The 26,975-nt window shown below is 60.0% G+C and overlaps 1 protein-coding gene across 15 annotated transcripts in view; it reads left to right on the forward strand.

The window, feature by feature from the left end:
* The window catches only part of MICALL2 (MICAL like 2), a 32,475-nt gene extending 14,225 nt beyond the window's left edge, over positions 1-18,250 (forward strand). For 2 of the 15 annotated variants that reach the window (XM_055262632.2, XM_055262636.2), the window contains 12 exons: positions 583-1,359; positions 3,465-3,757; positions 5,291-5,384; positions 5,890-6,050; positions 7,404-7,559; positions 8,023-8,087; positions 8,156-8,279; positions 8,396-8,486; positions 9,106-9,179; positions 9,897-10,011; positions 11,712-11,753; positions 12,141-12,372. In XM_055262632.2, the coding sequence (XP_055118607.1) occupies positions 583-1,359; positions 3,465-3,757; positions 5,291-5,384; positions 5,890-6,050; positions 7,404-7,559; positions 8,023-8,087; positions 8,156-8,279; positions 8,396-8,486; positions 9,106-9,179; positions 9,897-10,011; positions 11,712-11,753; positions 12,141-12,348 (2,200 nt within the window). In that variant the 3' untranslated portion in view covers positions 12,349-12,372. The other 13 variants (XM_055262634.2, XM_055262635.2, XM_055262633.2 and 10 more) reach the window with 13 other exon arrangements.
* The last annotated feature ends 8,725 nt before the right edge of the window (positions 18,251-26,975 follow it).

The following is a 26,975-nucleotide window of genomic DNA, read 5'->3' on the forward strand; positions in this document are numbered from 1 at the left end:
GCTTTGCTGTTCCCAGACACCCAGGGCCTGATGCCCCTCACTAAGCCCCAGTGTCCCCCAGTGCCCCCGTCGAGATGCCCTCCTGACTGTCCTTCCACACACACACCAGCTCAGTCTCCCTCCTGTGCCTTAGCCCTTCCCACTGGGGTGTTTTACTCAGTGGCCATCCCCAGCCCCTCCCTGCCACCCTGCACCCCGGGTGCGGGCTGCTAGGAAACAAGCGCTGTTCCCCCTACTTCTGTCCCCAGCTCTGCAAGGCTGGGGTGGGCCGGTCCCCCTAGTTCCATCCCCCATGCTGTGAGGCCAGGGTGGGTCGGCCCGGAGGTGGGACCTGGCGTGGCCTGTGGGTGCGTGTCTGCTGACCTGCACGAGCACCCTCTGGGGTTTGCACCCCAAATGAGGTTTTTGGTGGGGTCTGTGACTCAAGTGGTTAAGGACCCTGAGAAGAGGCGTTTGTTGAATGAATCAGCGACCTCGTGAGTGGACACAGGAGTCCGCCATGCCTGCTCTCAGGAGCACGTGGTGAATGTGTGGCGGGGCGGGTGGTGCCGAGCTGGGGCTCCTGTGCCTTTCCTCCCCCAGGTGTAAGCAGTGCTCCTGCACGCTGCACTCGGGGGCCTACAGGGCCACAGGAGAGCCGGGCGCCTTCGTCTGCACCAGCCACCTCCCGGCGGCCGCCTCTGCAAGCCCCAAGTTGCCGGGTCTGGTCCCCCGACAGCCAGGGGCCACGGGTGTGGATTCCAGGACCTCCTGTTCCCCACAGAAGGCCCAGGAGGCGAACAAGGCCAGGCCGTCGGCCTGGGAGCCTGCTGCGGGCAACTCGCCTGCCAGGGCTTCCGTGCCAGCTGCACCCAAACCTCCAGCCACCAGCGCCGCGTCCATCCACATGAGGAGCCCAGCCAGGCCCTCTGAGAGCCGCCTGGCCCCCATTCCCACGGAGGGGAAAGTCCGCCCTCGTGTGACCAATAGCTCCCCGATGGGCTGGTCGTCAGCTGCCCAGTGCACAGCAGTGGCCGCTTCCCATCCCGCTGTGCCCCCCAGTGCCCCAGACCCTCGCCTGGCCACACCCCAGGGTGGGGGAGCCCCCCGAGTGGCAGCTCCTCAAACCACACTCAGTTCGAGCTCCACAGCTGCAGCCACGGTGGATCCCCCAGCCTGGACCCTGTCCGCCTCCAGGACCCAGCAGGCCCGGAATAAGTTTTTCCAAACATCAGCGGTGCCGCCCAGCACCAGCCCTGCTGGCAGGGGTCCCGCTCCATCACTTGCTGTATCCAAGGACAGCAGCAAGGAGCAGGCTCGGAACTTCCTCAAGCAGGCCCTCTCAGCGCTGGAAGAGGCTGGCGCTCCAGCGCCTGGCAGGTGAGTGGCGTGGGGACCGAGGGACCTGAGGGTGCGGCCTCTATGCACCAGCCAGCGGGGCCCCCGGAGGCCAGAGGGGTTGGGGGCGCTGCCCCTCCCTGGCTGTGTGGCCCTGGGGACTGCACTTCCCCCGACCTGTTTCCTCCTCTGGGGAATGGGGAGGAGGAGCCAGGGCGGCAGTGCCTGTGCTCGGGGTGGTGGGAGCCAGGTCCTTACGGAAAAGCTGCTGTGTGCATGTGCTCGGGCGTCATGGGTGTGGTGGCACTGCCACTCCGGGGCCCACTGTGCCGCACTCCCTCGGAACCCAAGGGCCCTACGCCCATTTCATGGATGCAGGGACAGGTTGCGAGTAGGACCCACACTGGCTGGTCTGAGTGGATGCGGGGACAGATTGCGAGTAGGACCCACACTGGCTGGTCTGAGTGGATGCGGGGACAGGTTGCCAGCAGGACCCACACTGGCCGGGCTGAGCATCACCTTGTCTGACTGAGTCCAGCCAGGCCCTGACCTTCCACGCCTGGGCCCCGTGCCTGCCCGTGCCTGGACCCTGGGCAGATGACGTGGACGGGTAGAGTGGGGGGTGCTGCGTCAGTTTCCAAAGACCCCCTCACTGGGCGGCTTACACAGCAGAAATCCACCCCCTCACAGCTCCGCAGGCCAGAAGTCCGACCTTGAGGCGTGGGAAGGGCCTCACCCCTCGCAGGGCACTAGGGGTGGACCTGTCCTTGTCTCTTCCAGCTCCCAGCGGCTCTGAGCGTTCTTGGCTTGTGGCCGCCTCCCTCCAGTCTCTGCCTCCGTTTCCACGTGGCCTTCTCTCTGTCTGTCTTCTCCTCTTCTGTCTCCTCTAAGGACGTGGTTGTTGGACTAGGGTCCACCCTAACCCAGCGTGAGTGCATCTTAACATGATCATAGCTGCCAAGACGGTTTACAGATAAGGTCACACTCTGAGCTTCCCAGTGGACGTGAATTTTAGGGGTCACCATTCAACCAAGTACAGTCACTTAGCGAGTAAGGATGCTTGTCGCAGTCTGGCTGACAACGCTGTTTGCTGCCCCGTATCATGGGGTGCAGGCGTCCCCTGCTCAGAACTGCCTCCTGCCCCCGCAATGGTCAGCAGGGGGTGCTCAGAGCCTCTGGGGTGGTCACAGGCAGGAGAAGAGCGAGTTCGCTCTGCTCCTCCTGGCACTGGGGGTGTCCAGGGCATCCTAGGGACTGAGGATGACTGGGGGGGGAGCGGCTCCAGGGAGTGCTTCGTAGGGGGTGGAGCGGGGGGTGTGTGTGGCTGGGGAGGAGCCCAGCTCCTCTGGGGAAGCCGGCCTGGCACACCTGAGCCTAGTGTAAAGGGAAAGAGGGGAGGGAAACTGGTTGTCGAGGGGAGTGGGGACATGGAGGCACTGGCTCGGGGTTGGGGAGGCACCTAGTACCCCCACCTCAGGCTCTGGCAGCCTCACTCCCGGCGTGGGCCCGAGGGAAGGCAGGAAGGCACGGAGGCCTGTGTCTGGCCCTGTGTCTGTGTGTCTGGCCAGGCTGGAGAGACTGTGTCACATAGGACTGAACCTGGCAGCCCAGGCAGGCCCAGGCTCTGACAAAGCCCCAGGTGCCTCCAGCCTGGGTGTGTGGTGTGTTTAGGGGGTGGATACTTTAATCTCAGCCAACACTGGATTTCACAGGAGAGTAGAATCAGCCACAGCATATGCTCATGCCAGAAACAGGTGTCTGTGGCCTGTCCCTTACCAGGGTGGTCCGTCCTGCGGCCAGAGGCTGGGCATTGGGAGCAAGCTGCAGGGAGGCAGAGGGGTGGCCTGGCGCAATGATGGGGGAGGCGGAAGGGTGGTCTGGGGTGATGGTGGGCGGTGAAATGTGGCCTGGGGTGATGGTGGGACTCCGTCCGGAGGCTGGGCATTGGGAGCAAGCTGCAGGGAGGCAGAGGGGTGGCCTGGCGCAATGATGGGGGAGGCGGAAGGGTGGCCTGGGGTGATGGTGGGACTCCATCCGGAGGCTGGGCATTGGGAGCAAGCTGCTGGGGAGGCGGAGGGGCAGCCTCAGGTGATGATGGGAGGGTGCCTGGATCCAGCTGTGCCTGATGCGTGCGCTTTTACTTATAGGCCCTCCCCAGCCACTGCCCCTGTTCCCAGTTCTCAGCCCAAAACTGAAGCACCACAAGCAAGTCCCTTAGCCAAGCCGTTACAGTCCACGTCTCCCCGGGCGCCTGGCCTCCCTTCGAGGATGGAATCGCCAGCCCCCCTGAGCACGAGCAGCACCTCTCAGGCATCCGCGTTGTCCCCAGCAGGCAGGAGGAGCTTGGCCGAATCCTCGGGGGTCGGCAGGGTGGGTGCTGGCTCCAAGCCGAAGCCAGAGGCCCCAACGGCAAAGGGTAAAAGCACCACCTTAACGCAGGGTGAGTAAGGGGCTGGGAGGCAGGAGGCCCCAGGGGCTCGCAGCTCTGGGACTCTCCCCTGGCCGCTCTCTGCAGTGTGTGTGGTTTCACCGTCAGCCCCGCCCGCCTTCCTCTCCATCTCGTCTCGTCTTGTCTCTGTCCTCCGTGACACCTGCTCACAGCCTCCTGGGGTCCTGGCACGCTCTCTGTGCGGTGCCTGCAAACGTTCTCAGGGCTATGCTGTTTGCCGGCACCCAGCCCACCCCACCCACACGTCCTGCAGGTGCCTGCAGCCCAGCCCTGCAGCGTCCCACTCAGCTCGGTCTGGCAGTGACACCCGGTGGCTCGCAGTGGCCTGGCTTGGCCGTGGTCTGCGGGGCCTCCTGTTCTCCGTGGTGTTTTGCGCTTCCTGCCTGTTGCTTTGTTTGACGATGTTGCACTGTTGCTGTGGCACTCTGTGTCGCCACATACTGGAGATGGGACCCTGTGCCCCGTACCTCCCAGCAGTGTCCCGGAGACGGTGCCCTATGCCCCATCCCCTCCGCTGGTGTCCCAGTGATGGCACCCTGTGCCCTGTCCCCCATGGTGGTGTCCCGGTGACAGTGCCCTGTGCTCTATCCCCCCCAGGTAGTGTTCTGGTGACGATGCCCTGTGCCCTGAGGGCTCTGGTGCCTCCCAGGCTGGGAGGTCTTCCTGGGGGCTCCCTGGACCACACGGTCCTGTTTTATGGCCTCACGTGTTTTCGGGAACAGGGAGCGAGCTTTTTTCTAGGCACCTGGCCATCACCCACCAGGGGTTAGTCCCCTGGGTGATCATGGCCCGGCTGGACAGGACGTGGGTGTAGGGCTTGTGAGGCCAACCCTGTGCCAGCTGGGAGGCCCAGGGCCCGGGGATGGCCAGGCTACCCAGTGAGCTGTCAGCTGTGCCAGTACAGACCCCAGGCTCCCGGCGGCCCTGCTTTGATGCACGGCTCTGTCTCCCAACGTGGGGGCAGCCGAGTCCCCCTCCCTGCCCCCCTGCAGGAAACTGGCCATTCCTGCCACCTGGGGGTGCCTAGAAAAAAGCTAGAGGTTCCCGTGGCTTTATTAAGCTGGGCTCAGAGAACAAGCTGGGCTGCAAAGGGTTTTTCCAGATCCTTCCCTTCAGCTGAGTTCTCATTGTTAAAGCTACGCCCTGGGTCCTGCAGGACCTAGGAGCCAACAAAGCCTGCAGACGGGCAGCTGTGGCTCAGGTGTTCCCCTTGCACAGGTGGACAGAGGATCAGAGTCCACGGGGCTCACCTTGCCATGTCCCCATCCATTCGGCAGAAGGGGAAGTTGAGGCCCAGAGGCAGGGAGACCTTCCCCCAGGGACACACAGCACGGGAGACCTAGCTGGGAGCCCCTCCCCTGACTCCCTGCCCGGTGCTCCTCATGCCCACTGGCCAGCTGGCTGTGGGGGTGTCTGAGGGTGGAGTGGCTATGGGAAGATGGCAGGGGGAGGCACAGCCATCCTTGCAGACACCCCATTCCCAGCACTCCTGCCTCACGCCCAGACCCCTTGCCTCCCACCCAGACAGGAGCGCCAGCCCCCAGGAAGGCCAGGAGGACGGGCCGGCAGGATGGAGAGCGAATCTGAAGCCCGTGGACAGGAAAAGCCCAGCTGAGAGGTTAGGGATGGGTGGGGCTGGCCCAGGGCCTGGTACACCATAGGTGCTTAATGCAGTGAGTATGTAATCGACCGATTGACACGCCTATCCAGGGATGGACGCACCTCCCTGTGAGTAGCAGAGGCCAAGTCACCCCTGCCTGAGGGACATGGGGGCCGCTGTCCCTGGTTTGGGGGCAGCGTTGCTGCGTGTCTCACTTGGACATGGCAGCACCCGTGTGGGTTCACGCACCATGCCTGCAGCTGGGGTGCAGTCTCCCCATGTGTGGGTCCTGTGGGGCCCGGAGCTCACGCCTGGAGTCTGGTTTGCACCACAGCAGGTAGCGGTGGACACATCTGTGTTTGCAGGAGGGTCCCAGCAGGTGTAGTCGGTGGGCTGGGAGGTGGCATTTGCTCAGCAGGCCACCTGCTCACTCGGGCTGGTCTGCATATGGCCTGGGAGCCCCTCCAGGTGGGCCAGGCCTGGGGCTGGTGGTTTGGGTTCTGACCTCATGCCTTCTGCCCAGGACTCTGAAGCCCAAGGAACCACGGGCCCTGGCAGAGCCGAGGTGGGGGGAGGCCCCCCGGAAGGTCTCAGGCAGCTTTGCTGGGAGTGTCCACATCACCCTGACCCCCGTGAGGCCTGACAGGACCCCGCGCCCAGCCAGCCCAGGACCCAGCCTCCCAGGTACTGCTGGAGGGGACCCTGGGGCCCCCGGGTGCCTAGCTGGCCCTCCCCCTTGTGTGGGGGTCCCAGGACTGGACCTGTAGTGCCACCTCCTGGGGCGTGCGGGGAGGTCCTCTGGTCAGCCAGAGAAGCTGGTGGTCCTGGGCAGGCTTGTGTGCACGTGTATTCATGTGTGTGATGCATGTGTACATCTGTGTTCATGTGTGTGATGCCTGTGTATCTGTGTTCATGCGTGATGCATGTGTCCATGTGCACATCTGTGTTTATGCATGTGATGCATGTGTATGTGTTCATGTGTGATGCATGTGTCCGTAAGTACATCCGTGTTTGTGTGTGATGCATGTATCCATGTTCATGTGTGATGCATGTGTCCATGTGTACATCCGTGTTTGTGTGTGATGCATGTGTGCATGTGATATGTGTCCATGTGTATGTGTTCATGTATGGGATGCACGTGCATGCGTGTCCATGTATGTGATGTGTCTGTTCATGTGTACGTGTGTTCATGTGTGATGCATGTGTCCATGTGTACATCCATGTGATGCATGTGTGTGCAACCGTTTGTGATGCATGTGTCCGTGTGTGCGTGTTCATGTGTGTGATGCATGTGTTCGTGTACATCCATGTGGTGCATGTGTATGCAACCGTGTTCATGCGTGTGATGCATGTGTGCAACCGTTTGTGATGCATGTATCTGTGTGTGCATGTTAATGCGTGTGATGCATGTATTCATGTGTACATCTGTGTTCATATGTGTGATGCATGTGTCCGTGTACATCCATGTGATGCATGTGTATGCAACCGTGTTCATGCGTGTGATGCATGTGTGCAACCGTTTGTGATGCATGTGTCCGTGTGTGCATGTGTTCGTGCGTGTGACGCATGTGTTCATATGTACACCTGTGTTCATGTGTGATGCATGTGTGTGCATGTGTGCAACCGTGTTCATGTGTGTGATGCATGTATCCATGTGTGGATCTATGTTCATGCATATGATGCATGTGTGTCCATGTGTGCACCCGTGTTCATGTGTGTGATGCATGTGTATGCACACACATCTCTGTGTGTATTCCCAGCACTCACAGCTGCCCTGGATCCATATCTAGCTCTCGTGCCACTTCCTGTGTGACCTTGAGCAGCCAGCAGCCCCCTGGGTTAGCCCCCTGGGGAGACATGGCCAGGTTGGGCAGGACGTGGGTATGGGGCTTGTGATGCCAACCCTGTGCCAGTCGGGAGGCCCAGGGCACGGGGATGGCCGGGCTACCCAGCGAGCTGTTGGCTGTGCCAGCACAGACCCCAGACTCCCAGTGGCCCTGCTCTGAAGCGTGGCTCTGTCTCCCCACCTGGGGGCAGCCAGGTCCCCCTCCCCATCCCGCCGCAGGAGACTCGCCGTCCCTGCCAGCCTCGACGTTTCTGACAACTGGCTTCGGCCGGAGCCCCCTGGCCAGGAAGCCCGAGGGCAGAGCTGGAAGGAGGAGGAGAAGAAACCCCACCTTCAGGGCAAACCAGGTCAGCCCTAGAGACGCCGTTGCCGTTAGGGGTGTAGGTGAAGGGATCCTTCCTCTGAGGAGGCGATGCCTGCTGGGGCTTGCATAGGAGCTCAAAGGACCTGGAATGGAGGGAAAGGACCCAGCCCCGTGCCCCAGGCCTCCCTCATGAACAGAGACCGTAGCTGTCTCAGAGCACCTTGTCACAAACTCCTGATGATGATGGAATGTCTGCTCCTGGCAGCTTGAGGGACTGCGGTGGCTGGGGTGTTGCTGACCTGCAGGAGGGCAGGGTGCAGGGTGGGGCTGGGCCTGGAGGCCACATGTCTGTGGGGCTGGGGCAGGGCAGCCCAGTGGGCATGCGGGGCATTAGGGAGGCAGGGCTGGGGCCAGCTGTGCTGAGGTCAGGCCCCTTCCAAGCTGTGTCCTGGTCACGTTGGGCCTGGTGGCCGAGGCCCCAGAGGCTCATCCTGCCCCTTCTCCAGGGAGACCCTTGTTCCCGGCCAATGTCCCTGCTCTGCCTGGCGAGACGGTGACCTCCCCGGTCAGGGTGAGTAGCGGTGGGGAACCGGGCAGGGGCCCAGCCCTCCGGCATCCTCACCACCTCTCCGTTCCCAGCTGCGCCCCGACTACCTCTCCCCGGAGGAGATACAGAGGCAGCTGCAGGACATCGAGAGGCGGCTGGACGCCCTGGAGCTCCGTGGCGTGGAGCTGGAGAAGCGACTGCGGGCGGCCGAGGGAGGTGAGCGCCTCGGCCTGGCCCTGGGCCACCCCGACTCCCACAGACACCCTCAGTCCTGGGGCTGGGGGCCGTGAACTCTGGCGGGCCCCCCTGCCCCAGCTGGCTCCTCTCCCCAGATGACGCTGAGGATAGCCTCATGGTGGACTGGTTCTGGCTCATTCACGAGAAGCAGCTTCTGCTGAGACAGGAGTCAGAGCTGATGTACAAGTGAGAGCCCAGCCATGGGCCCCTCCTCGAAGGCCAGGACCTCGCTGTGGGCTGGGCAGGCCAGGCGGGGGACGGGGCGGCAGAGTCAGGCCTCAGATGCGTGTCTGTGCGGCAGGTCCAGGACCTCGCTGTGGGCTGGGCAGGCCAGGCGGGGGACAGGAGCGCAGAGTCAGGCCTCAGACGCGTGTCTGTGTGGCAGGTCCAGGACCTCGTAGCGGTCTGGGTGGGCCAGGCGGGGGACAGGAGCGCACAGTCAGGCCTCAGACGCGTGTCTGTGTGGCAGGTCTGGGACCTCGTGGCGGTCTGGGTGGGCCAGGCGGGTGACGGGGCGGCAGAGTCAGGCCTCAGATGCGTGTCTGTGCGGCAGGTCCAGGACCTCGTTGTGGGCTGGGCAGGCCAGGCGGGTGACGGGGCGGCAGAGTCAGGCCTCAGACACGTGTCTGTGTGGCAGGTCCAGGACCTCGTGGCGGTCTGGGCGGGCCAGGCGGGTGACGGGGCGGCAGAGTCAGGCCTCAGCTGCGTGTCTGTGCGGCAGGTCCGGGACCTCGTTGTGGGCTGGGCAGGCCAGGCGGGTGACGGGGCGGCAGAGTCAGGCCTCAGCTGCGTGTCTGTGCGGCAGGTCCAAGGCCCAGCGTCTGGAGGAGCAGCAGCTGGACATCGAGGGCGAGCTACGCAGGCTCATGACCAAGCCCGGTGCGTCCCCCGCGCGCCAGCCAAGGGGCCCCAGCCAGGGACACCGCGGAGCCCAGGGTGCCTGGGGGCCGGCTCTGTGAGGCCACCTGACTATCCTGGTGGTGAGACCTTCCCTGGAGCCAGGCGGGCCCATGTTTGAGTTTCAGCTCTCCCACCTCCTGGCTGTGTGTCCTCAGCCAAGGCACTTAACCTTGCTGTGCTTGGGTTTCAGCCCCTGCAAAGTGAGGATGCTCGTAGCACCCACCTCACACAGCTGTTGTGAGGATTAAACACATCAATGAGCATAAGGCATTTAGTGTAGCAACAGTCAGGGTGAGCCATGGGCATTTGTCTTGTGATGCCAGGTACCCTGACTGAGGGCACAGGCCCTGGCCATCTGCCTCTGCCCTTTCCTTGCTGTGCGGCAGGGACAGCGACACCCTGAGCCTCAGTGTCCATATCTCTGCAGCAGGTGGTGTTTCTGCGAGATGACGGGGAAGGGTCCCAGCGCATAGACTCTGACGTGGCCATTCCTTCCTTCATTCACTCATTCACTCACTCATTCACTCATTCATTCATTCATTCATTCACTCATTCATTCATTCTGCTCCAGATGCCCCCAAGACCCCATCTTCCTCCAAAAGAGGAGCCTGGCGCTTGGGGGGTGAGGACATTGTGTCCTGTGAGGGGCATGGCAGCGGCGGAGGGGGGCTTCTGCTGACAGAGCCGTCCCCACAGAGGCTCTGAAGTCACTGCAGGAGCGGCGGCGGGAGCAGGAGCTGCTGGAGCGGTACGTGAGCACCGTGAATGACCGCAGTGACATCGTGGACTCGTTGGACGAGGACCGGCTCCGGTGAGGGGCAGGCGCCGGGGGCCCCTCCCAGCCGGGCCAGGTCACCTGGTCCATGCTTCCGGCCCTCAGGGTCAGCCAGCCCCGTAGAACTTTCTGTCCAGGTGGTTACTGTCTGTGCTGACTGGCACAGTAGCCAGGGGCCACATGTGGCCATCGGGAACTTTTTAAAGTCTTTTTTTTTTTTTTTTTTTTTTGAGACAGAGTCTTGCTCTGTCACCTAGGCTGGAGTGCAGTGGTGCGATCTTGGCTCACTGCAACCTCCACCTTCCAGGTTCAAATTATTCTCTTGCCTCAGCTTCTCGAGTAGCTGGGATTACAGGCGCATACCACCACACCCGGCTAATTTTTTTGTTTTTGTTTTGCTGTTTTTTTTTGAGACGGAGTTTTGCTCCTGTTGCCCAGGCTGGAGCGTAGTGGTGCAATCTCGGCTCACCGCAACCTCTGTCTGCCGAGTTCAAGCGATTCTCCTGCCTCAGCCTCCTGAGTAGCAGGCTCGCACCACCATGCCCGGCTAATTTTTTCTATTTTTGATAGAGATGGGGTTTCACCATGTTGGCCAGGCTGGTCTTGAACTCCTGACCTTAGGTGATCTGCCTGCCTTGGCCTCCCAAAGTGCTGGGATTACAGGCATGAGCCACCGTAACCGGCCATAAAGTCTTAGTTTTTTTGTTGTTGTTGTTTGTTTTTTTGTATTTTTTTTTTTTGAGACGGAGTCTCGCTCTGTCGCCCAGGCTGGAGTGCAGTGGCACGATCTCCGCTCACTGCAAGCTCCGCCTCCCAGGTTCACGCCATTTTCCTGCCTCAGCCTCTGGAGTAGCTGGGACTACAGGCGCCCGCCACCACACCCGGCTAATTTTTTTGTATTTTTAGTAGAGACGGGGTTTCACCGTGTTAGCTAGGATGGTCTCAATCTCCTGACCTCGTGATCCACCCGCCTCAGCCTCCCAAAGAGCTGGGATTACAGGCGTGAGCCACCGCGCCCGGCCAAAGTCTTAGTTTTTAACTTGAAGTTCCAAGGCCACGTGCGTCTCCTGGCTCCCGCACAGACTGTGTGACTGTCCCCGACGGCTTTCCTGTCTCATCTCATGAGGGGTCCAGCACATGGCATGCTGGGTCGGCACCTGAAGTCCACCTCTATGAGACCCTCTGGGAGTGTGAAGGGGCGTTAGCATGGGTTGGCCCAGGCCCTCCTGTCCCAGGCCACTGGTGTGGCCAGCCCAGGGCCCTCCTGTCCAGGTGACTGGTGTGGCCGGCTCAGGGCCCTCCTGTCCCAGGTCACCAGGTCAGCCCAGGCCCTCCTGTCCCAGGTCACCTGTGTGGTCGGCCCAGGCCCTCCTGTCCAGGTCACTGGTGTGGCCAGCCCAGGGCCCTCCTGTCCAGGTGACTGGTGTGGCCGGCCCAGGGCCCTCCTGTCCCAGGTCACCAGGTCAGCCCAGGCCCTCCTGTCCCAGGTCACCTGTGTGGTCAGCCCAGGCCCTCCTGTACCTTGTCACTGCTGAGGGTCTGGCTCTGGAGAGGGCAGGGACCTGGCATTGGTGGGAGCAGGGTCCCGAGGTGTGGCCTGTCAGCAGGAAGGGGCAGGTGACATGGGTCCAGGCAGGGCTCAGGGCTGGAGTGCCACTGCTGGAGACTGTCCGGGGGCCCCTCCAGGGCACGTTGCCATTGCCGTTATCGCTCACGGCCACCTGGTCCTGTTTCAGGGAACAAGAGGAGGACCAGATGCTGCGGGACATGATTGAGAAGCTGGGTGACTGGGCCAGGGATGCTGGGGGCTGGGCTGGCTGGGTGGGCTGGGCCTCCAGCTGGGGGTGGGGGCCCGGGTGTCGGGCCCCCCCTTAGCCTTGGTGACAGGACAGGCAGGTTCACCCTGAGGGTGAGAGCTCCCTCCCATCACTAAGAGAGCCAGGGGCAGCTGGTGACCATGTGGTCATGGTGGGGACCAGCCTTCCGGGGCGCCCAGTCGGGGCGGGTTCTCACGTGGGAGGGCACAGGGCTTCCTGCAGGCTCGGAGGCCCAGGGCGGACTGTGGCCGGTGGAAGGGAAGGATGTTTCTGGCAGGGGGACTTGTGTGGGCCATGGCCATGTGGCTGCGGCAATGAGCGCAGCCTCACTGTCCACCTGTCCCCTAGGCCTCCAGAGGAAGAAGTCCAAGTTCCGCTTGTCCAAGATCTGGTCACCAAAAAGCAAAAGCAAAAGCAGCCCCTTCCAGTAGTAGCCAATGGGACCGTGGACTCGGCCCGGACCCGGCATCCGGACTTGGACTCAGGAAAGGCCTCCTGTCCCTACAAGGGGCATGTGGACAGCAGGGACCTGTGCTACCGTCTGTGGCCTCAATAAAGAAACCGACCACACGGCCCCGGCCTCCTACGTGTCCCCGTGTTTGCCTCGGTGCCGCTGGGCGGCCCCGCACCTGCCTGGGTTCTCGCCTGCCTCCCAGCTCTGCCTGCAGCACGAACGTGCTCCGTGGCCTCGGGCAGGAGCCGACCCTCTCAGGGCCTGGCCCTCGAAGGTGGGCCCTTTCATAGCTTCCTGGCACAGATGGGCTGGTGGGAGCCTCAGAGGAGGCTGGAGACTGGGAACTCTTGGGTGCTGGGTTGCCATGTATCGGTGGCCTGAGAGCTGTGACCTTGTTCTCCCAGGACTGGGGCCTGGGATGGGGGATTGTGAGCGGTGGTCCCTGGTCAGGGAGACTTCCTGGTGGCCAGGACAGGACATGGGGTGCCCCATCCTTTCTGACTCCCACTGAGAGTGGATGTCGTGGGAGGGGCACTCAGTCAGAAGTGCAGCGTCCCCGTAAGCCTCAGTCTCCCCATCTGTGCGGAGAGGGGTGGCCTCAGCTGCTTGTCGCTGCGCTGTTTCAGCTGCTGTGGGAGCCTCTGCAGCGGTCCTGGGGAACCCTCAGCCATGGCAAAGCACCAGTGCTCTCCACCTGGTGGCTGGTGGGGTCGGGACCCCACGGGTCCCAGCACGGCCAGAGCAGGTTCAAGAGCCTGGAGCCCCTCCCGTGTGCGCGTGGGCCCTGGGGAGCTTGTGCTGGGCAGACCTCCGGCGTTCCGTGGCCTTCACTGTGCCTTCAAGGGTCTCAGACTCCTGGAACATGAGCTGGGTGTGGGGCATTGAAGGGAGGGTGGGCTGGGGTGCACGGATGGAGCACAGCCTCTGCAGTCACAGCTCTGCTCCTGGCAGCTGTTTGGCCTCGGGCTAGGGCACTGCCCTCTCTGAGCCTTTGGTGACATGGGCTGCCTGGGGGCTGTGTGAGGATTGGAGGGGCCCGCCGGTGTGCCTCGGGCAGTGATGAGGGTAGAGGAGCACTGAGGTGCTCTCTTGCCCTCTGCTGACAGTGAGACCCCTGCTGCCTCCCTCTGTACCCCCTGCTCCCGCCAGCCACTCGGGGCCCCCGTGGAGGGAAAGGGGCCCCCCCAGGTGAGGCCAGTGGGTCACCTGCACAGAGCAGTGGGTGGGGAACGGGGCTGTGCTCTGCCTGGCCCTGAGGTCTCTCTTGGAGTCAGGCCACTGGGACTGAGTGTGTTGGTGGAAACTCCCTGTGCCCTCCGAGGACTGGGAGGCAGTGGCTGGCAGCAGCGGGACCCTGGAGCCTCCAGGAGGCTTCTGCAGGGGGTTCTCACCTGCGTATTGAGGAGTAGGGGTCCCTCGGTGGATGGGCAGGGTGTGTCCCATTGCAGGAACAGCATAGGCAATGATCTGGGAGCTTGAAGATGTGCGGTGGGGCAGGGTGGGGAGGGGCCGGGGTCAGGCGGGGCGGGGCCGGGCCGGGGTCAGGCGGGGCGGGGCCGGGCCGGGGTCAGGCGGGGCGGGGCGGGGCGGGGCCGGGCCGGGGTCAGGTGGGGCGGGGCGGGTGATGGAGAGAGGGGCTCCGTCAGGGCCTGGGCCAGCGGGGACTCTCCAGGTGCAGCAATGTGGCCTCGTTCCTCGGGCACTGGGCGCCTCGGGTGGTTCTGAGCAGAAGCCCCAGGGCCTCTGCTGTGTTAGGAGCATGACGCCGTGGAGGGCGGTCTGGACTGGATCCCGGAGCTGAGCCTGTGGGTCCCCCGGGATCTCAGCCCCCTGCTTACGTTCCAAAGCCTGACTCGCGGCAGTGTGGCCTCTTCACCACCAGGGGGAGACAGAGAGCCACTTAGCGGCGAGGGGCAGCCGGGGGCCGGAATAGCTCCGTTTTTCAGATAGGGAAACTGAGGCTGGGAGAGGGCTACGGCTCTCCCACGTCACACAGCAAGCGAGGTGGGGCCAGGGCATGGGGCTGCATAGCGTTTTGGAGACCGGAATGGGAAAGGAGTGTTGTCCAGCAAGTTAGGGGTGTGGGCACCTGGGGCTCGGTCCTGCTGCGGACTCACACCCGGGGGTGTCCCACCGCAGGGCCAGGAAGCTTCTGCCCCCACCATCAGCCCCCTGCATCTGGGGACCTCAGAAGCAGCCCTGGGGTGCCACATGCGCTCCAGGCTGGTCACACAATTTGGTGCTCAGTGATCAGAGCCCCTGCAACAAGTGGTCAGGTCCTCCACGCACGAAGCCGGCCCTGTGGGACGTCCTTGCTGCCCACCAGGGGCCCAGCACCTGCAGACCCCGGTGACACCATCACGGTGAGACAGGCAGGAGCGCAGCCCTGGGGCCATGGGCATTGGCCAGGCCCTGTGATGCCCGTGCTGCAGGAGGCTGTGAGGATGGGCGTGGGACCCCCCGAGCAGCCGCTCGGGCACAGGTGGGGCTGGCTGCGCCGCCGCCCGGCTCCTGCAGAGGCTGCCCCAACCCCAATGTGGAAGAGTTTCAGCCCGGGCCCCACCCACCCTAGATGATCCCCCACAACTTTCAGGGAGGGCAGAGGCGTGCAGCTCCCCAGGGGCCTGGCTGGACGTCACCCACACCTACCAGAGACTCCGGGTCATCGTCTCGTGCCTGTGCATGTGGCACGTGGTCCATGCACGTTTCAGTGGCTTTCCCTCTACAGACATGGCTAGGAACAGCCAGTCTTCCCGAATGGATATGGGGGTGGGTGGGGCCGCAGAGAAAGGGAGGAACTGTTCCCTGACCCACACCCCCGGCGGCCCCCGTATCTGCACTGGCTTCAATACTACAGCCTCAGGTCTGGGGATCGAGGGCTGGATTGAGGAGTGTTCTGGGCTGAGGGACCAGTGTGGTCCTTCTGGTGAGCTCCGGGGTGGGGAGCTGACACTGGCCCCGTGCGGCTGCGGCAGGAGGGACAAGGAGGGGGGCAAGGCTGGGCCAAGCAGGGTCTCCAGTGGGATGCTCGAAATTTGGACTTGGACTTGAGTGGCCCCTCCAGGCCAGGCACAGGGGTCCAGCCCAGCCATTACAGGGCACTGGTCTGTGGGAGGGTGGGGACAGCTGGTGGGGACTCATGCTCACCCCTTGGGAAGCCGGGACAGGCTTGGGCTGATTCCCAGAAGTTCCTCCAGCCTCACCTCCCGTCACCCTTGCCCCCTCCGCTCTGGCTGCCCGGCCTTGGCCATGGGCGTTTGCATTTGCTGGTCCTGCTGCTGGGGCCCCTGCACTCCACACAGCTGGCATCCTGCTATCTCTGCTTAACTGTGCCCTCTTCAGAGAGGCTCCCTGCCCCTCACCCTGATTTATTTCTTTCTTTTTAGAGACAGGGTCTCACTCTGTTGCCCAGACTGGAGTGCAGTGGCGTGATCATGGCTCCCTGCAGCCTTGACCTCCTGGGCTCAAGTGAACCCCCCACTTCAGCCTCCCGAGTAGCTGGGACAGCCAGTGCACACCACCACGCCCAGCTAATTCTTAAAGTTTTTTTTTTGTAGAGACATGGTTTTGCCATGTTGCCCAGGCTGGTGTTGAACTCCTGGCCTCAAGCAATCCTCCTGCCTTGGCCTTCCAAAGTGCTGGGATGACAGGCGTCAGCACACGGCCACCCTGCTTTATTTCCAGCACTTGGAACGCATTTGTGTTTAGATGCTTGTTTGGGCTTCCTCTCTGTGATGGATCCTCCGGAGGTCCGGGCTCCTTCGTCTCTGCCACGCCATCCTCAGCGCCTAGAACAGTGCCTGGCACACAGCAGGAACCTGATGAGGATTTGTTGAATGAATGAATGACACCAGGGCTCAAGGCCACTCTGGGACTCAGTATTCTCACCTGTCAAGGGGGCTAGCACCTGGCCCACGGTTGCTAGCTGGTCCACTGGTCCAGGGAGACAGACCTGCCTGAACCTGACTGGTTTCATACTTGTGGGACCCCCGGGGCTGCCCCTGCCCTGACTGGGGTGGGAGGATTAAATCAGGTCTCGTGGGTGGTGGAGCCACTGCCAGCGGGCACACACCAGGCACCTCCTGCCCTACCCGGACTTGGGCTGAGCAGGGGAGGGACAGGGAGGGACTTGGGAAGAGAGCACAAGGTCTCTTGGGGTATTTTTCGGGCATCTCAGAATGGGGGGCCATCCTGTTCCCTGGGGCCCAGAGAGGGAGCCCGGTCCTGGCCCTGAGTGATGAGGACAGCCCAGCCGGGCCCAAAGGCCACCCCCCACCCTGATCTGTGTAGGCTGTGGGGTCCCGGCTGGGGCCTGGGAATGTCATGGCTGGGCTGCCCGGCAGGGAGTGGGGGATTGACACGCAGAGCTGACCCCAGCTGCTTCCATGGCAGGGCCCCCTCACCCCTGCGGGCCCGTCTGCCCTGCCCAGGCTTCCTCCTCCAGCCCTGCCCCAATGCACAGGAACTGGCTTGGCCCTTCCAACAGCACCTCAGCTACCCCCAGACCCCTTTTCAGAGGACGGCGATGAGGCCAGAGAGGGGAGGGACCTTCCCAGTCCCTGAGCCTGCCAGGGTGGGCCCGGCTTGGGGTGGGGAAAGGGGCTGCTGCTGGCTGGGGCAAGAGTTGGAGGGGTCTTCGATGGGGGCATGGCCACGCCCTGTGCCATGAAGCCCCTCACAGAAACTAGGGAGTCGTGGGCAACACTCTGTCCCTGTGACAGGAGGGGAAACTGAGTCACGGAGTGCCCAGGGCCCCATGGCAGGAGTGGGCAGGACCTGGTTTTTGTGCCTTAGCCTCCATCTGGGAGGAGGCAGGGAGCAGAGCTCAGACTCCTCCCAATGAGGGCCCCCCATGTGGCTCTGCTGCACGGCCCCAGTTCGGGGGCTGCCTAGGGGAGGGCCTCTGGGAAGCCCACAGTTACCCCCAGGCAGAAACGTCTGTGGCAGGCACCTCTGCAGCCTGGCCTCCTTCCAACCTCGAGCGGCTGCTGTGAGGGTGTCCAGGAAGAAGGAGCTTTTCCTGGGTCTCCTCCTGACTTCTTCTTGCCCCTCCACGTCCTTCCAGGGCCTCACGGGGACCCCAGGGCCGGCCATGCCTTGATTCTCGGGTGAATCATGGAGAAGGGGCCTCATTTGGAGCCCGAGACGCAGGGGGCTGACGGCTGCCATGCAGGCTTGCTTCCCAGCGGCCATTCCCTGCCAGACCCACCCTCACCTTTGTGGGGCCCGGGAGAGAGTTGAGCCCGAAGCTCCCCCCACTTCTCCTCTCCGGATGCCCTGTTTAGCTTTGGGAGGGAGGAACCTCCCACCTCGGGCCTGGGAGCCTCCACGCCAGCACTGGGAAGGCCTCAGGAGGACTTGAAGGGGCTTTCAGGGGTGTGCGCTCAGGGAATTCTGGGGTCCCGGGTGCTGGGGCATCAGGTGGGAGGTGGACGTGAGCTCTGGGTGGCCCCCTCAGCCCTGCAGACCCCGCCAGGAGGGGCACAGCCAGATCATGCGTCCGGGCCCTGCTCCTGTCTGCAGACCCCCTGCTGGGGGAACTGCCCTCAGCCTGAAGCTGCTCTGGCTCCTACTGGGCTGGAACTCGGACTCCCAGGGCCCTGCTCCCCGGGGACCCTCCCAGCAGAGACCTTTGACCAGCCGGCTGTGACGGGTCCTGACACCCCATCTGTCTGTCGGTCCACCTAGGTGTTCCCTTCCGGGCCGGCCTGCCGTGACGATCACAGCCGTGCCGTCTCAGGTCACAGTTTTGGATTCTGCGCTAACGAGATCTCCCAGGTGGGCCGGAAACACTGATGAAGACGGATAGAAAAAACACCAGCCCACCGGATTATTAATGAAGATAATCACACACACACCTTTGTCGGCAGCCGGCCTGACACTTTATAAAGCACGTTAGGATATAATCCAATTGAAACTGCAATATCGAGAACATCTCATCTTATCACAAATTGAAATTATATCACATTCCTCTTTTCTTAAATTAAAAAGCTAAAACCTTTTCGTTTGCTCCCACACAGTTGTGTAAAACTTAATCAGTGGTTTTAACAACATTATATTTCCATATGGGCCATTTCTAGTCTCGACTTACGGGGGAGAACTTTCCGGAAAAGGGGCGATTGGCTTTGTAAGCAGGAGCAGCAGGCCTGGAGCCGGTGCCCGGCAAGATGGACTTGGCCTCATCTGCACGTAGGCGGTGGCTGGGATCGGGGTCCGAGGATATACCAGGGATGGTGGAGGGATTTCAGCAGATGCATGTTCCCATTTTAAGAATTGCCACCTTAAATATATATATGATATCTATATATCTACCATATATATGATATCTATATGATATCTATCATATATATGATATATATATATCATGATAGATATCAATATATATATCATGATAGATATAATATATATATCATGATAGATATTATATATATATATATATATATATATGAGACACAGTCTCTCTCTGTTGCGCAGGCTGGAGTACAGTGGCACAATCTCGGCTCACTGCAACCTCAGCCTCCCGGGTTCAAGTGATTCTCCTGCCTCAGCCTCCCGAGTAGCTGGGATTAGAGGTATGCGCCACCACACCTGGCTAATTTTTGTATTTTTAGTAGAGACAGAGTTTCACCATGTTGGCCAGGCTGGTCTCTAACTCCTGATCTCAAGTGATCCGCCCGCCTCGGCCTCCCAAAATGTTGGGATGACAGGCATGAGCCACTGCGCCTGGCCACCTTAAATATTTAAGAGGGAGAAGGATGCAGTCACACAATTCACAGCAAATTGAAAGCCGAGGACAGCAGAGGAGGTAGGCCCGGGGACACAGTCCCAGGAAGCCACTCTCGGGGCCAGCGGGACAGAGGCTGGGTCTGAGGCTAAGTGGCCTGGAGGCCCAGAGGACGGGGACTCGGCCCGCAGGGGCGGGCGTGGAAGCAAAGACTTTCTGCTTCAGTTTTGCACTTCAACAAGGCCCATTCCCTGGTAGCCGAGAGCAGCTGTTGGGGCTTTCGAGGTCTCTTGAGATGAAAAGAAGCCGTCAGGCTAGCAATTATAAAAATGTATTTATTCATTTATTTATTTCTGGGACAGGGTCTTGCTCTGTTGCCCAGGCTGGAGTCCAGTGGTGTGATTACAGCTCGCTGCAGCCTTGACCTCCTGGGCTCAAGCGATCCTCCCACCTCAGCCTCCCGAGTGGCTGGGACTATAGGCGTACATCACCATGCCTGGCTAATTTTTTAACTTCTTGTAGAGATGGGGTCTCACTCTGTTGCCCAGGCTGGTCTTGACCTGCTGGACACAAGCGATCTTCCTGCTTCAGCCTCCCAAATTCTGGGATTACAGGCATTTTTTTGTAGAACTGGGGTCTTGCTATGTTGCCCAGGCTGATCTCAAACTCCTGGGCTCAAGCGATCCTCCTGCCTCAGCCTCCCAAGTAGCTGAGGCTGCAAGCATGAGTCACCGTGCCTGGCTCTCGCTTCATCCTTTTTAGTTTTTTTTTTTTTAAACGCAGCTACTAGAAAATTGAAAATGACAGGTGTGGCCCACTCATTGTGGTTCGCGTTCCATTTCTGTGGACGGGGCTGTTCTGGCACATTGCAGGGTCTCCTGAGATCCTACTCACCATTTTTGGGGTGTCCACCATCATGGTAGCCCCTCCCTCATCCACGTCCTGTCTGTTTTCTCCCACACGATTTCCTGGGTCTGAGCGTTCCCCTCCACCAGCCCCCGACTCCAGGACTCTCCGTGTCTCCCCAACCTCCCCTCCCCACCCAAGTGTGCTCAGTGTTTTGGTGGCCCCTGCAGAAGCCGTCTGGGGTTTCCTGTTACACTCCAGGCTAAGTCCAGCTTCACAGCAGGACCCCGTCCCCCCAGGACCCCATCCTCCCAGGCCCACACACACCTCCATGGGATGAAACTAGTGGGTGCTGGTCGCCGGGAGATTTTGTCCCGTGGACGCTGCCCACAGTCACATCATTGAAGGTCCAGGTGGGCGGCCTCGGTCTGCCGTCAGCGATCTCCTGGAAATGTTTGTTCATCCTTTCATCCTTCATTCCATCCTTTTTGTTCCTGAGACGGAGTCTCGCTCTGTCACCCAGGCTGGAGTGCAATGGCACGATCTTGGCTCACTGCAGCCACCGCCTCCCGAGTTCAAGCGGTTCTCCTGCCTCAGCCTCCGGAGTAGCTGGGATTACAGGCGTGCACCACCACGCCCGGCTAATTTTTGTATTTTTAATAGAGATGGGGTTTCGCCATGTTGGTCAGGCTGGTCTCGAACTCCTGACCTCAGGTGATCCACCGGCCTCAGCTTCCCAAATTGCTGGGATTACAGGCGTGAGCCACCACACCCGGACCCTTTGTTCCGTTCTTTTAATTGAGCATCTCCTCCATGCCAGGCCACCCGCTGGTACCACAGCCCCACACCAGCAAGAGACCCACCAGCTCCCGTCCTCGAGGACCTGGTGGAGGCATAAAGAGGATGGCAGTCCTGGGGGCCGGGGCTCTGCAGGGACATGGGGCCCTGGGGAGGGTGCTGAGGGGAGGGAGAGGCAGCCTGGTGGGAGGGCTGCGGCTGAGCCAGGCAGGGGGCCTGAGGCCAGGGAGGGTTGCAAGTTCTGGCCAAGCATGGACTCCGTCCGAGTGAAAAGGCTGGGAGAGGTCAGAGGGGCAGCACAGTGGGGTGGGGCCCGGAGGGCATTAGGTGGAGAGATACAGGACCAGGGTGGTCTTCGATGCCAGTTCTGGCTGTGGGTGTGAAGGTCCAGGGGGCAGAAACCAAGGACATATGACTCCCTCGCTGACATCCAGGGCCCACCAGATGTGGCCTGCTCTATCCTCATTGGCCAGAATGTAGTCACATGGCCAGGCCAGGCTGCAAGGGATGCTGGGGAATGTAGTTCTCTCTGGGGCTTGCTGTGGAGGCTAAAAGGGGAGGTGGGGAATGGATATTAGGGATGCATGAGTGATGTCTGGCTGCAGTGACAAAGTACCAAAAATGGGGGGCTTCAAGGAACAGTTAGACTTCTAGAGGCCAGAGTCTGAGATCAAGACATGGGCAGGAGGCCAGGTTTGGGGGCTCATGCTTGTCGTTCCAGCACTCTGGGAGGCCAAGGCAGGAGGATTGCTTGAGCCCAGGAGTTTGAGACCAGCCTGGGCAACACAGTGAGACCCCATTTCTACAAAAAATTTAAAAAATTAGGCCAAGTGTGGTGGCTCATGCCTGTAATCTCAGCACTTTGGGAGGCCGAGGCGGGTGGATCACCTGAGGTCGGGAATTTGAGACCAGCCTGGCCAACATGGAGAAACTGTGTCTCTACTACAAATACAAAAATTAGCAAAGGATGCTGCTGCACACCTGTAATCCCAGCTATTTGGAGACTGAGCTGGGAAAATCGCTTAAATCCGGGAGGCAGAGCTTGCAGTGAGCTGAAATCAGGCCACTGCACTCCAGCCTGGGTGACAGAGCAAGACTCTGTGTCAAAAAAAAAAAAAATTAGCCAGGCATGGTGGCACGCACTTGCAGTCTCAGCTACTCAGGAAGCTGAGAGGGGAGGATTGCTAGAGCCTGGGAGTTTGAGGCTGCAGTCAGTCACAATCGTACCACTGCACTCCAGCCTGGGCAACAGAGCAAGATCCTGTCTCAAAAAAATAATAAAATATGTGGGCCTCGCTCCCTCCAGAGGCCCTAGAAGAGGATCCTCCCTGCCTCTTACAGCTCCTGGTGGCTCTGGGTGTCCCTGGCTTGTGACACTGTCACTGCAGTCTCTGCCTCTGTCACCATCACCTGGCCTCCTCCTCTGTGTTTCTGTGCCCAAAGTTCCCTTTTCTTCTAAGGACACCAGTCGTTGGATTAGAGTCCACCTTAAATCCAAGATGAACTCCTCTCAAGAGCCTTAACTAATCACATCTGCAAGCACCCTACTCCCAAATAAGGTCACATCCTGAGGTTCCAGGTGGACAGGAAGTTTTGGGGGCATATTCAACCTACTACATATGGGATCATAATCCTCTTTGTTTAAACTTTCTCAATTTTCTGATATTTGTAGATGAGAGCATCCTAATGGATATGGAATTTGGTTCCAGGAGTGGGGTGCTAAAGTCACAGAACATAAGATGAGGAATTGTCTGAGTGAAGGGCGCAGGGTGCCAGGCAGTGAGGGCCCCACCACCCAGGCTGAGAATTTGGCTGTCACTGTGATGGACTCATGTACAATTGCATACGGCTGTTACCTATGGTATACCTTGGGTCCCAGACTTCATATTCGTCAAGGCTGAGGAAGCAGTAAGAACGTATTCAGCATACTGATATCATTGTGATATCATTGACTACTTCCTGTGGCTTTCAGTAAGATTTTTTTTTTTTTTCGAGATGGGGTCTCGCTCTGTCGTCCAGGCTGGAGTGCAGTGGTGTGATCTTGGCTCACTGTGCAGTGGTGTGATCTGGGCTCACTGCAACCTCTGCCTCCTGGGTTCAAGTGATTCTCCTGCCTCAGCCTCCTGAGTAGGTGGGATTTACAGGCACAGCACTACCACGCTCTGCTAACATTTTGTATTTTTAGTAAAGATGCGGTTTTGCCGTGTTGGTCAGGCTGGTCTCGAACCCCTGATCTCAAGTGATCTGCCCACCTCGGCCTCCCAAAGTGCTGGGATTACAGGTATGAGCCACTGTGCCTGGCCATTAAGGTCTTATAAGAGATAGTTGCCGGACGCAGCAGCTCATGCCTGTAATCCCAGCACTTTGGGAGGCCGAGGTGGGTGGATCACGAGGTCAGGAGTTTGAGACCAGCCTGACCAACATTGTGAAACCCCATCTCTACTAAAAATACAAAATTAGCCGGGCATGGTGGCGGGTGCCTGTAATCCCAGCTACTCAGGAGACTGAGGCAGGAGAATCACTTGAACCCAGGAGGTGGAGGTTGTAGTGAGCTGAGATGGTGCCATTGCACTCCAGCCTGGGTGACACAGTAAGACTCCATCTCAAAAAAAAAAAAAAAAAAAAGAGAGAGAGAGAGAGAGAGGGTTGAGTTTAGGTTGAAGGTAGCCAGTCTGAAAGCTCAAGGTAGGAATTAGGGATTTGCTAAGGGAACCCTTCTTTCTGAAGTCAGACACCTACTGATTAAGGGTTCCATGAGGCGGTGCTTTGCTGTGGTGAGAAAGGCAGTTCTTGTGGTCCAAGCTACAGCTGGTACCAGCAGAGAAAAGAAAATCAAGAGCTTAGCAGAAGAAAGTCTTGGGATTCTAAGTCCCCTAGAAACCTCTCATTAAGACAATAGTATCATTATGTGGGAGACACAGCCCCCAACTTTGCTGGATGCCATCTGGTATTTGAGGTGCCGTGGTGGTATGTGGGACTCACGGTGCCACAGCAGCCAGTTTGGGACCACGAGGGATGGTAAGGCCGCCAAGCAGAGAGGAGCTGGGCAGAAACAGGGAAGGCTCCTGGGTCTTTGCTGACCTCCTGTTGGTATCACTGAGCCCGAATTAGCCAATCTAGAACCTTCTTATGTGTAGATTTCTTGTTGGGAAGGATAATGAATCCAGGGTCGTGTAAGCCTCTTTGACTTGAATTTTCTGGGAGCCAAGTCAATACCCTAGTGGTTTCCATTGATGTCCTGCCGACGGGATGTCCTTCAACTCCCCACACTGTCTGCACTGGGGCCTGGGGGTTGTCCAGCCCCGTCCACTCCCTTGAAGTCAGTGGGGATGCTGAGGCCCAGGAAGCAGAGTTGCCGTCCCATCCCCCACCAGGGCAGAGCCACTGGGCCAGCCTCCTGCGTCCTCCTGCACCGTGGCCCTCTCAGGGCCTGCACTGGGTCTGGGGCCACTTCCCTGTTATGGGACCTTTGCAGGACCCCGTTTTCCATGGAAATGAGGACAACAGTGACAATGACATGCCTCCCCAGGCGTAGCCCCTTCTTCTGACCTTGAGTCAACCAGCCCCCAGGAGGGTGGGCAGGATGGGGCTAGGGAAGGTGGGCTTGACAGCTTCTCCACGTGCCGCTCCTGCCCCCTCTTCCCCCTCACTTCCACCTCAGTCTGTCTCTCCCTCCCTCTGTCTCCCTCTCTCCTGCCCTCTCTGTCTCTCTCTCCCTGTCTGTCTCTCTCTTCTCTGTTTCTCTCTCCCTCTCTGTCTCTGTCTCTCCCTCTCTTTCTATCTCTGCCTCTGTCTCTCCCTCTCTCTCTATCTCTTTCTCCCTCCCTCTCCCTGTCTTTCCATCCCTCTGTCTCTCTCCCTCTCTCTTTCTGTCTCTCTCTTTCTCCATCTCTCTCTCTCTCTGTCTCTCCATCCCTATCTCTCCCTCTGTCTCTGTCTCTCCCTCTCTCCCCCTCTATGCCTCTGTCTCGCCCTCTCTCTCCATCTCCGTTTCCCTCCCTCTCTCTCTCTCCCTCCCTCTCTGTCTCTCCCTCCATCTCTCTGTTTCTGTCTCTCCCTCCATCTCTCTGTCTCTGTCTCTCCCTCTCTCTCTGTCTCTCCCTCTCCCTGTCTCTCTCTGTCTCTCTCTCCCTCTCTCTCGGTCTGTTCCTCTCTCTCCCCCTCTCTCTGTTCCTCTCCCCACTCCCCCTTCTCTCTCCCTCTCTCTCTCTCTGTCTCTGTCTTTCTCTGTCTCTCTCTCCCTCTCTCTCGGTCTGTTCCTCTCTCTCCTCCTCTCTCTGTTCCTCTCTCTCCCCCTCTCTCTGTTCCTCTCCCCACTCCCCCTTCTCTCTCCCTTTCTGTTTCTCCCACAGTTTCCCTGTCATTCTCTGCTATGGGGGCTCATGCATTCTGCTTCCAGCAGGCTCAGAAAGTTCTGCTTCTTATCTGACCACTGCAGAAGGCTGAGATGCCGCCAGGTGCCACTTTGCGTCTTGGGGTTGGATGCGGGGGCTGGGGGTGTCCCCTCCTGCTAGGCTTAGGCTGACCTGGGTGTGCCTCTGGCCAGAGCTCTCAGCCAGGCTCAGAAGGCCCCAGGGATCACAGGAGGCTGTCATTGCTTGGAGCGGGTGAGGCCAGACCAGAGCAGCCAGCAGCGCTTGGCGAGGCTCCAGGCAGCAGCCAGGTAGCCAGCTGTGCTCCTCCCTCCCCTGGAAGTGGGGGGCCCCCCGGGGGACCCCTGTGTCACATGACCCATCAGCTGACAAAACAGGATGACTCAGCCGGCAGCTGTCGGCCCCCTGAAATAATGACAAAAACAATTAGCAATCCAAGCAGTAGCCTTTCCTTAATTATCTCCTCCGAGTTTAATTAACTAGCTAAATTATCAGCAGTAATGTAGGCATTAATTATGTCAAATTACAGTGTAAAACTCACAAAGTGTGGAAAATGTCAATTCAGCTTGGCTCACCTGCCAAGCGGGGGTGTCGAGTGCATGCACGTAACTGTGTGAGTACCTGTTTGTGCCTCGGGGCCGGTGGGGCCACCAGGGCCGGGGCAGGGGGCAGGAGGCAGCGTCTGCGGGGCTGGACGGAGGGAAGACGCCGGGGACAGGGTGGGTGGGGCCCTGGGGACACCGGCGGGGGTGGTGGGGAAGCTTTGGCTCAGACTGAGGGAGGGAAGGGAGCCTGTTCCCTGACCAGATGGCCGAGGTGCTGAATTATTAAATTATGAATATTAATACAAATCAGACACAAAAGAGGTAATAATTTTGCTGCCCTACAGAAATAATTAACATAATTTTGATAAATTACATGATAAGAGAATCTCAAAATTGAGGTAGATTTATCTTAATTAATATCTTGGACCAGCTCCGAAAGGTAAATTGTTCCTCGGGGGGTTGGGGCAGGGTGAGGCTGGGGTTGGATTCGGCCCCTGGCCAGGGCCCTGGTCTCTTTCTGTCACAGAGGCTAGGGTGGGGGGACAGGGTGGGAAGATTGAGGACCCAGTCTGACTCAGTTGCACTGGAGCACCCTAGGCGAGGGGCAGCCCTCTCTGAGCCTCAGTTTCCCTTTCTGGGAGCCTGGGTGGCTGGCCCAGCTGGCTCACGGGGCCTTCAGCGGGGACTGGCTGGGCGCTGTGGCTTTGGCCAAGCTCTGCCACTCGAATGCTCTGGCTGAGCCCGGGGACACCTGCCCTCCAGCTGAGCCACACACCTCCCTATTTACCTGTGCACACCTGGCCAGGGAGACTGAGGACCCAAGAGCTTGTCCCAGCAGCTTGTCCCATTATGAAGGGTCTGGGCCAGGCCTCATCCTCTCCAAGCCTCAGTTTCCCTTTGTACAATGGGAGTTGGGCTGCACAGACGCTGAAGACCGTTGGCCACACCCTCAGATCTCACTCTGTGCCACTCCCATCCGTCTGCAGGGCCAGCCAGTCTTGTGGTGTTGGGGGCAGTTAGCAAACCTACAAAGATGGGGAACCAGCTTGTGCAGGGGCACCGGGGCACCCAGGACCCCGCCAGTCCTCAGACTCTAGCAGCCTGGCCTCCCATGTCCTGGGACCACGGACAGCCCCTCAGGTGCTTGTCACCTAGAGGCCAGGTCTGTGTCAGGGCATGGAGCACCTGTGTGGCTTTAAGGCCTGCGATCTGCCCCCTGGCCCTCCGGACACCCTGCCGTTCACTGACTCTGGCAGCACTGGCCTCTGCAGGTTTCGGACAGCCCAGGCACTCTCTGCCTGCTGGCCCTGCTGTCCACAACATTCTCTCCCGGAGTGGTCGCCCCCGACCTCCCCGAGTCTTGGGTGGGCCTCCCCAACCACCCCCGACGAGGGCAGGGACTTGATCTGTCCGCTCACTGCTGTATACCCGGGGCCTGGCACA

This window comes from Symphalangus syndactylus, chromosome 22 (genome assembly GCF_028878055.3).
Source record: "Symphalangus syndactylus isolate Jambi chromosome 22, NHGRI_mSymSyn1-v2.1_pri, whole genome shotgun sequence".
Taxonomy (NCBI): domain Eukaryota; kingdom Metazoa; phylum Chordata; class Mammalia; order Primates; family Hylobatidae; genus Symphalangus; species Symphalangus syndactylus.